A 13272-nucleotide genomic window follows, 5' to 3' on the forward strand; every position below is an offset into this window, starting at 1 on the left:
GTGTTTCCTCATTTTATAAGTGACGACTATGAATTCGACCCTAAGACTGTGTCTTCCTTCTACTACAATTTGGAGACAGGAGAATCTTCTGGCATGGTCATTTCTTCCATTCCAAAACTCTCTAACAAATATATGCTATGTATGTAGGTACACTGCTCTGATCCCAGTTGCATCTCTTATACCATCTGTAGATACTTTAAGGGTACATTGAGGTGAAATGTTCATTTCCTTACCTGTTGCGCTATATCTTCGAAAATTTTTACAGATATCATGCTGCATATAAACATCCTTTGTACAAAGTTTTATCTCATTTCGTAGAAAATTATATGAGTTGCTAAGTTCTTGTAAATTTAAATTATAATTTCAAATACCACTACTAATTAAAAATATTTGTCTGAAATTTCTTTCACATAACTTGCTATTTACTCTTTTCAAATTATTCAACAACTAAGAAAAAATTATTTTATATAATCAAATATAGAAACAGTTAATGGCTGTGATATCTAGCACACAAAAAAATATGCTTCCCCCAAAAATCTTGAGGTTAAAAGAAAATCTCGATATCAAGTTTTGTTAAATACACTTACAAAGACATTACCGGTACTTACTTGCTTATAAATGGCTTTTAAGGAACCCGGAGGTTCATTGCCGCCCTCACATAAGCCCGCCATCGGTCCCTATCCTGAGCAAGATTAATCCAGTCTCTATCATCATATCCCACCTCCCTCAAATACATTTTAATATTATCCTCCCATCTACGTCTCGGCCTCCCTAAAGGTATTTTCCCCTCCGGCCTCCCAATTAACACTCTATACGCATTTCTGGATTCGCCCATACGTGCTACATGTCCTGCCCATCTCAAACGTCTGGATTTAATGTTCCTAATTATGTCAGGTGAAGAATACAATGCGTGCAGTTCTGTGTTGTGTAACTTTCTCCATTCTCCTGTAACTTCATCCCTCTTAGCCCCAAATATTTTCCTAAGCACTTTATTCTAGAATACCCTTAACCTCTGTTCCTCTTTCAAAGTGAGAGTCCAAAGTTCATAACCATACATATCAATAAAAAGACCTACAACAAAATTTATGCACATAGCGCAAAATCTATAGTAATAGTATTTTTTGTAAAGCAATGCATAGAAAATATGGATGGCAGCATTTAGAGAGGAGTGCGCATTTAACTGGCCATCTGGAGCGTGCAACCTTCTAAAAATGGCGGCCCGAAACAGCTGACTGAACAGACTTACCTGCATGAATATTTGTGGAGGGTTCTCTGAACAATATACTGTACAAATTTTTAATGCTGTAAACGAAAAAAAAATCGAATTTTTTTCACGAAAATTGACACAATTTCACCTCAGTATATCATTAACTTTCAAATACCTGGGAGCAACAGTAACAAATATAATTGATACTCGGGAAGAAATTAAACGCAGAATAAATATGGGAAATGCGTGTTATTATTCTGTTGAGAAGCTTTTATCATCCAGTCTGCTGTCAAAAAATCTGAAAGTTAGAATTTATAAAACAGTTATATTACCGGTTGTTCTGTACGGTTGTGAAACTTGGACTCTCACTTTGAGAGAGGAAGATAGGTTAAGGATGTTTGAGAATAAGGTGCTTAGGAAAATATTTGGGGCTAAGAGGGATGAAGTTACAGGAGAATGGAGAAAGTTACACAACGCAGAACTGCACGCATTGTATTCTTCACCTGACATAATTAGGAACATTAAATCCAGACGTCTGAGATGGGCAGGGCATGTAGCACGTATGGGCGAATCCAGAAATGCATATAGAGTGTTAGTTGGGAGACAGGGCGGGAAAAGACGTTTAGGGAGGCCGAGACGTAGATGGGAAGATAATATTAAAATGGATTTGAGGGAGGTGGGATATGATGGTAGAGACTGGATTAATCTTGCTCAGGATAGAGACCGATGGCGGGCTTATGTGAGGGTGGCAATGAACCTCCGGGTTCCTTAAAAGCCATTTGTAAGCAAGTAACATTGACTTAAGTAAGTCACAAAAAACAAAAATTCTTCATTGTATTACCCATTAGACCATTGGTTCTCAACCAGTGGTTCGCGATCCTCTTTTCAAAATTAGTTTTCATTACTTATATATAGCATTGAATTAAAAATGATGAATATTGAAACACACACGAAGGATGCACGCAGGTGTTGCATGTGCATCCAGACCCAAAACTGAAAATCAGACACTACACACACTTCATCTTCAGCGAGACCTGCTTGCTTCATTGCAGCAGAGTCATCTTCCAGGAACAATTCAAGGGGAAGATAGTTACGACTTGTCTGTGATTATGGACCCTCCGGAAAATACAGAGATGAAGCTGTCTACAGAACTGGATCGCCTTGTTCGGAATGTCCATCTGAAACAAGATTCAGCCAGATATACCATGGCCTGAGTAACAGCGTAAATAAATGGTGAATAATTAATAATATGGAAGACAGTAGTTGATAGCGATAGACATGTTTGAGCGTTTTATATGATATTCTTACTGAATTTGGTATTCCCAGGAAACTAGTTCGATTACTTAAAATGTGTCTCAGTGAAACGTACAGCAGAGTCTGTATAGGTCAGTTTCTATCAGATGCGTTTCCAATTCACTGCGGGCTAAAGCAAGGAGATGCATTATTACCTTTACTTTTTAACTTCGCTCTAGAGTATGCCATTAGGAAAGTCCAGGATAACAGAGAGGGTTTGGAATTAAACGGGTTACATCAGCTGCTTGTCTATGCGGATGACGTGAATATGTTAGGAGAAAATCCACAAACGATTAGGGAAAACACGGGAATTTTACTGGAAGCAAGTAAAGAGCTGGGTTTGAAAGTAAATCCCGAAAAGACAAAGTATATGATTATGTCTCGTGACCAGAATATTGTACGAAATGGAAATATAAAAATTGGAAATTTATCTTTTGAAGAGGTGGAGAAGTTCAAATATCTTGGAGCAACAGTAAGAAATATAAATGACACTCGGGAGGAAATTAAACGCAGAATAAATATGGGAAATGCCTGTTATTATTCGGTTGAGAAGCTTTTATCATCCAGTCTGCTGTCAAAAAATCTGAAAGTTAGAATTTATAGAACAGTTATATTACCGGTTGTTCTGTATGGTTGTGAAACTTGGACTCTCACTCTAAGAGAGGAACATAGGTTAAGGGTGTTTGAGAATAAGGTGCTTAGGAAAATATTTGGGGCTAAGAGGGATGAAGTTACAGGAGAATGGAGAAAGTTACACAACACAGAACTGCACGCATTGTATTCTTCACCTGACATAATTAGGAACATTAAATCCAGATGTTTGAGATGGGCAGGGCATGTAGCACGTATGAGCGAATCCAGAAATGCATATAGAGTGTTAGTTGGGAGGCCGGAGAGAAAAAGGCCTTTAGGGAGGCCAAGACATAGATGGGAAGATAATATTAAAATGGATTTGAGGGAGGTGGGGTATGATGGTAGAGACTGGATTAATCTTGCTCAGGATAGGGACCAATGGCGGGCTTATGTGAGGGCGGCAATGACAGCCAGTAAGTAAGAAAGACTGGAAAGTTTTGAAATGAAAGCCCTGTATAATGGCGGCTGTTTTAGTTCCTTGATTAAAGTATGGATCTAATTAGCGTCCATCCTAAATCCCACACCTCACATTAGTGGCCCACACTTGTTGATGATTGGTTTCTCGTTCCAATGGGGACTTTCTGCAGTCCAGTAAGCCTAATGTGCACGACTCCATTGCTACGATATCTTCTATAAAACTGTAGATAGGAAAGTGGGATCCTTCGAGGAAAATATGCCCAATTTTTGAAGTGGTTTGCGACCATTGATGAAACCTGGATTCACTACTACATACCAGACACAAAACATCAGTGGAAACAAAAGAAGCACTGTGATTCTCAGCATTCAAAGAAAGCAAAAGCTGTTCAATAAGCTGGAAAAGTCATGGCGTCAGTGTTCTGGGATTACAAGGGGATAATCATGATGGACTATCTAGCAAAGGGGAGAACAATAACCAAAGAATATTATTCAAATCTCCTGCAGCAACTGAAAGGGAAAGTTCGCGAGAAGAGGCCGGGTATGACCAAGAAGAAAGTGTTGTTTCATCACGACAATGCACCTGCTCACATGTCTGCAATCACTGCTGCTAAACTACACGAACTACGGTTCGAAGTGTTTTCGCACCCTCCACTACTCACCAGACTTCCTTCCTTTCCCGAAACTCAAAACACACTTGGCTGGGAAGAAATTTTCATTAAATGAAGAGGTTATCGGAGCAGCAGAAGGCTTTTTTTGCAGACCTCACAAATCTGTGTACAAGAAAGGTGTAGCATGCAACACCGGTGGACCAAGTGTGTGATTATATTGAGAAATAAAGATTGTTTCAGAATAGTCCTAGTTTAATTTCTGTCAGCCTGTGAACTTTTCAAACAACCCACATAGTTGAGAAGAATACAGGGCATATCAAAAGTCCGGTAACACTTTCAATATTTTATTACACAAAAACTACTAATGATAGCACTTTCAAACACACGTCAGTTTAAAGTCAAACTCTCAAAGTTATTCAGCCGCTTAATTTTCAGCGACGAAGCGCCATTCCATACGAGTGGGAAAATTAACAAGCACAACTGTCGTGTTTGGGGTACACAGAAACCTCACAGAACCAATGAACATGAGCGTGATTCACCGAAGGTGAATGTTTTCTGCGCGTTGTCACAACGAAAACTGTACGGACCTTTCTTCTTCATTGAGGCTACTGTGACTGGACATTCATATCTGGACATGTTGGAGCAATGGTTGGTGCCTCAACTTAGACAAGATCTCGATGAGGATTTCATCTTTCAGCAAGATGGGGCTCCGCCACATTTCCACAGTGCAGTTTGTGCTTACCTGAATATGGAGATGTCTGATCGTTGGATAGGACGTGCTGCAGTAAGGGACAGATGTTTCACGACATGGCCACCAAGGTCACCCGATATGATTGCATGTGACTTTTTTCTATGGGGGTATCTGAAGGACCGTGTGTTTGTACCACTTTTGCCACGTGATTTAGAGGAACTAAAAACCAGAATTCGAGAAGCTGCCGCCATGGTCACAGAGGATATGTTGAAAAGGGTATGGGAAGAGTTTGATTGTCGTTTGGACATCTGCCGAGTCACTCGTGGTTCACATTGAATCTCTGTAAGGTGTAAACAGAACTTTGAGAGTTTGACTTTAAACTGACGTGTGTTTGAAAGTGCTATCATTAGTAGTTTTTGTGTAATAAAATATTGAAAGTGTTACTGGACTTTTGATATGCCCTGTATATCACCTTGGATTTTATAAACGTTACAGGGAATGTAATGCAGCATTACAGATCCGCCATACTCACCCGTCAGTATACGAAGTGCTGGTCCTCGAAGCTGCTCTTGAACTTGATGTCTTCAATGTTCGTCACCTGCCTGTTGATAATGGCCGCCACTTCTTTGCTCTCCAGCAGCGCCGCGTGAGTTCCTGCCACACAGTGGACCTTCACCTCCTCACAGCACTGCAACAGAACCAGTCACTCACAGCTACTCGTCATATTTCAAACACAGACTACAATTAGTCGAGTCCTCGGCATCACTTCATTTCACGCCTTTGATTTGATTACCTAGTTGGGTTTTTCCCGAGGTTTTCCCCACCAAGGGGCAAATGCCAGGTAATCTTTTGGCGAATCCTCGGACCTCACTTCATCTCACTACATCTCGCCAAAATATTGTAAAAAATTGTAGAAAATTACTAAATTGTAAAACTGTAATAATTGTAAAATATTGTAAAAATTTGTAAAAATTGTAATTGTAATATTGTAAAATTTTGACTTGTTCCACATCTTAAAGCTTCATTGCTCATGTAAGATCTATTGAATATAATAAATGAATGAAATGAACGAATTACTTACTTACTTACTTACTGGCTTTTAGGGAACCCGGAGGTTCTTTGCCGCCCTCACATAAGCCCGCCATTGGTCCCTATCCTGAGCAAGATTAATCCAGTCTCTACCATCATATTCCACCTCCCTCAAATCCATTTTAATATTATCCTCCCATCTACGTCTCGACCTCCCCAAAGGTCTTCTTCCCTCCGGCCTCCCAACTAACACTCTATATGCATTTCTGGATTCCCCCATACGTGCTACATGCCCTGCCCATCTCAAACGTCTGGATTTAATGTTCCTAATTATGTCAGGTGAAGAATACAATGCGTGCAGTTCTGCGTTGTGTAACTTTCTCCATTCTCCTGTAACTTCATCCCTCTTAGCCCCAAATATTTTCCTAAGCACCTTATTCTCAAACACCTTTAATCTCTGTTCCTCTCTCAAAGTAACAGTCCAAGTCTCACAACCATACAGAACAACCGGTAATATAACTGTTTTATAAATTCTAACTTTCAGACTTTTGGACAGCAGACTGGATGATAAGAGCTTCTCAACTGAATAATAACACTCATTTCCCATATTTATTCTGCGTTTAATTTCCTCCCGAGTATCATTTATATTTGTTACTGTTGCTCCAAGATATTTTAATTTTTCCACCTCTTCGAAGGATAAATCTCCAATTTTTATATTTCCATTTCGTACAATATTCTGGTCACGAGACATAATCATATACTTTGTCTTTTCGGGATTTACTTCCAAACCGATCGCTTTACTTGCTTCCAGTAAAATTCCCGTGTTTTCCCTAACCGTTTGTGGATCTTCTCCTAACATATTCAAGTCATCCGCTTAGACAAGCAGCTGATGTAACCCGTTCAATTCCAAACCCTCTCTGTTATCCTGGACTTTTAGCACCGGTACAGGTAGCATTTTGTTTTTAACACTAAGAAAACTGCTGAGATCATTTTGTGTCATATACACAGTTGAAGAGCTAATGACGTAACATAATTAGTTGAAGCTAAGAGAATCAAGCTTGTGCAGAGCACTGTTAAATTTAGTGTCCAAATGGGTCCTTGCATGCACATATTTGAGCTCATTACTTTATTTTCCACTAGCTTCTATAATCCCAAGTAAATGAACCTCCCCATCCCCCCTCCCAATGGAAAATGTCTGAGTTCTATGGAGCCTGGAGAGCAGACTGTTCCTGTTCTCACCTTGGACAGTGCAAAGTCTTCATCAACGTTTGATGTTCTCAGCAAAATCGTGGGCGACCGGACGACCTCCTTGCTTGTCCACTCATACTTGTCGATGGCCTTCAAGCGCCTGTGGATGGCTGAGCTGAACAAATCCACGTCCTGCTTGCTGTCAGGCACCATCTTCAGCAGTGCGCCCAGCTTCCTGCTCCAGGTCTTCTGCGCTGCCAATTCCTCAGTCAACTGCAAATACATTATTATCATAACAAATTTCATAATCACCATACCAGTTCTGTCATCATTACAGCCACAATAAAAATGAGTAGAGACCAGCACAATACGAATGAATTTTTTCCAAAATCTGGAAGTTATTTTGGCAAAATATGAAAACAGAAAATAAATATTTCTACATTGAAATATTTTCGTTCATAAACCATTTGTAGCAGGATTTTATACAATTATTTACAAAATAAGCCTTCTGAATGCAAGAAGTGTGTAGCTCTATTTTTTTTACACTGAAGGCAACACTGGTTACAATACAACAGAAGTAACTTTTCTATCATTGTCCTCATTTCTCCTGTAATCAACCTTGGTGTAAAGTGCAGTCCTTGTCATAAATCTCATTTCGCAAGCTACTAATAATATTAATACCAGTGGCGAAGCTCTTAAGAGGCTTCTGAGGCCTAGCCTATTCAAAAAATTTGAGTTATACCTAGTAACAGCAGGGCTAACTTCATAATAACGATGTATCGTAACAGTTGGTTTCACCCCAATCCTTCCATGTATAAAGTTCATTGTTGGCAGTCATTCCAGGAAGGAGAAAGCAGTGTGAGAGGCTTGTGGCATAAGCTTCTAAAGGCATGGCTGTGACTTGACTCGCAAGGTTCAGGGGGGATGGGGAGGGGGTATCGATTCACTACATCAGTAAGAAATGCGGCTAGCCTAACTTTCACAATAATACGTTGCACTATATTTGTGTTCTGTGATTGCACTGCATTGTTGAGTTCAGCCTAACCTAAAGTGCATGCGCGTGTGTGTGTGTGCTTCATAAAGAAAGGGCATCAGTCCATTTTAGTTAAGTTGTGGGAAATGAAGAAAAACTGTCCGGACCGATGCCCTTCCTTTACAAAACGCTCACATTCTGATCACAATATAACAATGAAGGAAACGTTGAACTGGCTTCCTTTCTTGATAAAACGATGTGTTGAACATTCAAGATGGGAAATTCAATGTTGACTCAATTTCGAAAAAAAATGTGACTGATGCCCTTTTTTATGAAGCAATTCAAATATTATTTTTTTGTAAAATGACTCATACTGAGAGAACATTGATGTGATTGGGTGTATGAAACAAAATGTGCTTACAAAGGCAGGAAATCGACATCACATTTACATACTAAAATAGCGGATGGAGGAAGACAAAATAGAAATTTTCAATGGTCATGATATAAGAAATATCCTTGACTAACAGGATGCTCTGAAACAAATAAGTTATATGTTGTTGTTTTCTAATGCCAGGCGTTTGACAATAAAGTCATTTGACCCCTTGCACTCCAATATTTTTCAAAGATATTGTCATGGCCAGCCACTGAAGCACAGATTTTGAGGTGTTCCGAATCCATTTCTTGGTTTGAGTTGCACAATGGGCAGTTAGGGGACTGATATATTCCAATTCTATGCAGGTGTTTGGCCAAACAGTCATGGCCTGTTGCCAATCTAAATGCAGCTACAGACGATTTTCGTGGTAAATCGGGAATTAACTGTGGATTATGATGCAGAGTTCCATTTTTTCCCTTGAGATTGAGTTATCAGATTTTGTTTGTTGAAGTCTAAGTATGTAGATTTAATAAATCTCTTCACAGAGTAATACGTAGATTTAGTAATAAGTCTGTAACAGTAATAAGTTATATTGTCATGTCTGTATTCTGTTTGAGGGTGAAAATGAGTGGTCATCATCTTGTGGAGTCTGGTCACAAAACAAACATGTCCTCTACAAAAAGATACAAGGTGAGCAGATTTTTTCATCCTACCCAGTATTTACACCTTAGCTGTGGCAATGACAAGAAGACTACCCCACTTTGATGTCAAGATTTGGGACGGGAAACTTTTGGGTAGAAGCATGACCAAATCCATAAGACACGTGTCTCGGCTTTTTTCCATATAGGCTTGGGCTCAAGACAAATTGGAAAATTACGAGTCAAACGACTGTAACGTAACGGCTTATTGTTGCGGCAAGAAATGATGTGGCGGAGTGGCTCAGGTGGTAGTGCGTTGGACACGAGTGTAAGCAGTGCATGAAGGTCGGATTCGAATCCCTATTCGTCATTTTTTTATGTTTTTATTTTAATACACGTTTGGAGAATAAATTTCCTTCTTATATTGCATTGTATTACATTGCAGTGACACAAAGTACTTCTTCAGATGATTCACATTACTGTACTACATATCAGTGATTAATTGTAAACATAGCGCACCGGATACAATGTGCCAATACACTATGTTAGAATAAATCATGTGGAGGAATACTTTGTGTCAATGTAAAGTAATAAGACGCAATTTAAGATGGAAATTTATTCTTCAAACCATTAATTTTTGCACGCACTGCAAAATGATATAACCTAAGTTACGAATATGTGTATTAAAATCAAAACATAAAAAAAATTACAAATAGGGATTCGAACCCGAACTTCATGCACTGCCTAACTCGCGTCCAGACCACTACTGCCCGAGTCACGCTGCCACATCATTTCTTGTTGCAGCAATGAATAGTTACGCTACAGTTGTTTGACTCGTAATTTTCCATTTTCTTTCCTCTTGAACCCAGGCCCATATGGAAAAAAGCCAAGACACGTGTCTTATAGATTTGGCTATACCATGGATGAATATATAATAGGATGCGAAACTGCGGTCAGCACCATCTGGCAGCAGGGGGCTGAAATAAGATGATCAGCGCCCAATGTCGTAGGTGGTGAACATTAGAACTACGTGTTGGGTACATTACCCTGAGTTCTCTATTTATCCGTTCGAGATATTGCTCGAGGGGCGAGATGGCAGACAGAAACTTGCTAATAAGTGAACATAAAGTGATACTACGTGTGTATAAGCAGTGTATGTTAAACAGTGATGTTTATGGACGTTGTAAAAATAGTGTTGTTGAATGTATTGCAAAGTAATAGCAATATAATAAATTGAATTATCTAAGTAGTTCTTGCAGACTTTTCCGTTGCGCTGTACAATAAATACCCAAAGAATACAATCCCAATTATCTAACCTTTTGCTTTATTTTTTGTCTCTGTCTGGTTATATGTTAATTGGGTAGTGTAAAATAGATCGTCTCTTTTATCTTCCTGTTGGCTCCGGTAAGAATTTTCAGTAGAAGGTGCTGTGAGGAATAAAACTGTAAATGTTTTATTTTAAATTGGGTTAGTTTTGAATATCGATGAGGGTGGGAGGGAATACTTTCTGCACAGTTGAACATTTTCGTCACCAGCTGCGCTGCTAAATGCATGGAGTAATTACTCTTTTCGCTACTTGGTGCGCTGCTAGATGTAATAACGCCCCTCCTCCAACAGGTGGCAGCAAGGTCAATTTCTACAACAGCGCCTCTAGTATGTGTTACGGGAAACTCAGTAAGTTTCGCATCCTATTATATATTCATCCATGGCTATACTTTCACCCAAAATTTTCTCGACCCGAATCTACTACTACTACTACTACTACTACTACTACTACTACTACTACTACTACTACTACTACTACTAATAATAATAATAATAATAATAATAATAATAATAATAATAATAATAATAATAATAATAATAACAACAAGAACACATCAGTTGGTTCTCAACCCTTCTGAACTTCTTACCTTGCTGAGCACTGCACTGGTGGCGAGGTGGGGCGCCAGCAGGCCGAACAGTCTGCACAGGATCTTGGTGTCGCAGTCCCTGTCTGCCAGCAGGCCCCGCAGCCAGCCCGGCGAGCTGTTCAGCAGGTACAGACAGCCAGTTCGACCCTCTGCCTCCAGCCGGCGGACGAGCTCCAAGGCCAGCAACCCGCCGAATGAGTAGCCCAGCAGAGTGAACGGCGTGCCGGGCGGGAGCCTGGTCTGAATGAACTGCGGACAGACAAGAAGAGAGTGAGAGAAAAAGAGGAAGAGAGCTGCTAATAAAAGAAAGAAGAGAATATGAGAAAGAAGGAATTGTGAAAGTAATTTTATTTCAAATCATGAACAAAATTACTGATATCCTGTGTAATATCTATAAAATAAAAAAAGAAGAAATACCAGTGTATATCACAGACACACTCATTGCTAAAACTCCAGTTGTGAACGAAATTCCTCCATGGAAATGGGTGATTCCAGAACACAGCATACAAATTCCAGGAAATCATTCCAAAAATGATCCTCCATACATTCTTAAGTTAGATGCCATGGAACTACTCTGCAGCTCATATGAGGATCACCTTCAAATTTATACAGATGGATCTCTAAATCCTAATATTGGGACATCAGGAGCAGAGTATTATATTCCAAAATATCAAGAAAGTTATTTCATACCCTGTTCATCCTCCTCCAGTCTTGACACTGAATTGCTAGCTATTGATGCTGCTCTTCAGTGTGTTACTCAAATTCCTGAAAAATCTATTTGCATACTTACCGACTCCAAGGGGGCCATATTTAATATAATTAAATATGTACCAAACCTATACGCACATAGAATTATTCCAATTCAGAAACAACTAAGTAAACTAAAAGAACTCCAAAAGAAAATAACATTTCAAAGGATACCTAGTCATTGTGGTATACCTGGAAACGAGAAAGTCGATAATATTGCAAAACAGGCAACATATTTGCAACCAAGACCTCTTCAAGTGATATCTCTATCCAGTGCTTTTGCTTTAGTAAAGTCTCATTTTACAGTCCGTACAAAAGAAACCAAATGACCTGGAAATGTACAAAAACTTGCCCAGACATGTTCAAACATTTTTAACAAGAGCCAGAACAGGTCACATTGTCACTCAATTGTACCTACACCGATTTCACATTTCTGATAATCCTACTTTCTGTGGTGTAATAATCATGATGAACACATTCTTCTATACTGTCCATCCATAAACCACAAAAGAAGTAAATTAAAATCATCAGTACCAGTTGCAGAAGACACAGCCCTGCAGTATATATTGACTACACCCCACCTCTGGTTACTAGCAACAGCATCTATAATGAACACCGATCAAAATACCCCTCATTTCTCGTGAAAAACAACAACTGAATAGACTACAGTGGACTTTATGTTGTCAGCAAACAGCTGGATACATTAAGAAGATTGATAAACAAAATTACGTAATGACAAGTAATGCAACAAGAGAGATACAAATCCTGAAGAAGGAAAGGTCATTGCTCTAACAGAAGATATTCACATAAAGATTGGCTGTACGTTTATACAGTTGGTTCTCTTATGGATCAAGATGCAGGAGCTACTTGTCTGTATTTTTCTTTCTATTAAAATGTTGGCAGATACACAACAAATTTTGATGGTGGAGTTGAAGCCATTTACACATCATTTCAAAATATTTGTTGGGGTACACAAATGCAAAAACATAGTCTTCCTAACAGAATTTAAATGAACAGTGAAGTTCGCCTGGGGCCTCTCACTCAGGAATGGAGTACTTTCAAGTGCATCGCGAGCTCCAGTTTTACCTCCCTTCAGGGGTCTTTACAGTTCCTAACACTCCTGGGTTCGAGTCCCAGGTAGCCACTAGTCTGGTACGTACTGGCAGCAGGTGGTCCGCCATGTCCTCCACTGTGAGCAGTTCGTCGTCGTCCTGGTCGAGCTGGAGACAGACGGTCTGGAACTTGAGGTTAAGGGTGAGGGGCTCCAGTGGGCGGGCCAAGCCGTCGAGGCCGGGCAGCATGAAGAGCATGGGGCCTGCCTCCAGCACACTCTCCACGTCTGGTCCACTGCCTGTCGCCGAGGGCATGCGCACCACGGGTTGGGAAACAGGTCCGAACGCATTCAGAAGCAGCTGCACATTGTCGAGCGGGGGACTGTCACTCGAGTTACCTGGTTGAAGAGAAGGAAGCGAATAAACAAAGGCTCAGAAAGAATAACTGATTAATAATTGCATTTCAAGTTTCACTGCCTCAGTTGGTTGTAGGATGAGAACACAGCTTAT

At 39.8% G+C, this 13272-nt stretch overlaps 1 protein-coding gene across 1 annotated transcript in view; it reads right to left on the reverse strand.

The window, feature by feature from the left end:
* Nucleotides 1-821: 821 nt before the first annotated feature.
* The window catches only part of LOC138711657 (fatty acid synthase-like), a 55837-nt gene continuing 43386 nt past the window's right edge, over nucleotides 822-13272 (reverse strand). Inside the window, exons 12-16 of the mRNA XM_069842791.1 lie at nucleotides 12871-13160; nucleotides 10964-11212; nucleotides 7118-7339; nucleotides 5382-5537; nucleotides 822-2385 (exon numbers count right to left, since the gene is read on the reverse strand). Coding sequence (XP_069698892.1) covers nucleotides 5385-5537; nucleotides 7118-7339; nucleotides 10964-11212; nucleotides 12871-13160 — 914 coding nt within the window. The 3' untranslated portion in view covers nucleotides 822-2385; nucleotides 5382-5384. The remainder of the gene's footprint in view (nucleotides 2386-5381; nucleotides 5538-7117; nucleotides 7340-10963; nucleotides 11213-12870; nucleotides 13161-13272) is intronic.

This window comes from Periplaneta americana, chromosome 2 (assembly GCF_040183065.1).
Source record: "Periplaneta americana isolate PAMFEO1 chromosome 2, P.americana_PAMFEO1_priV1, whole genome shotgun sequence".
Lineage (NCBI taxonomy): Eukaryota > Metazoa > Arthropoda > Insecta > Blattodea > Blattidae > Periplaneta > Periplaneta americana.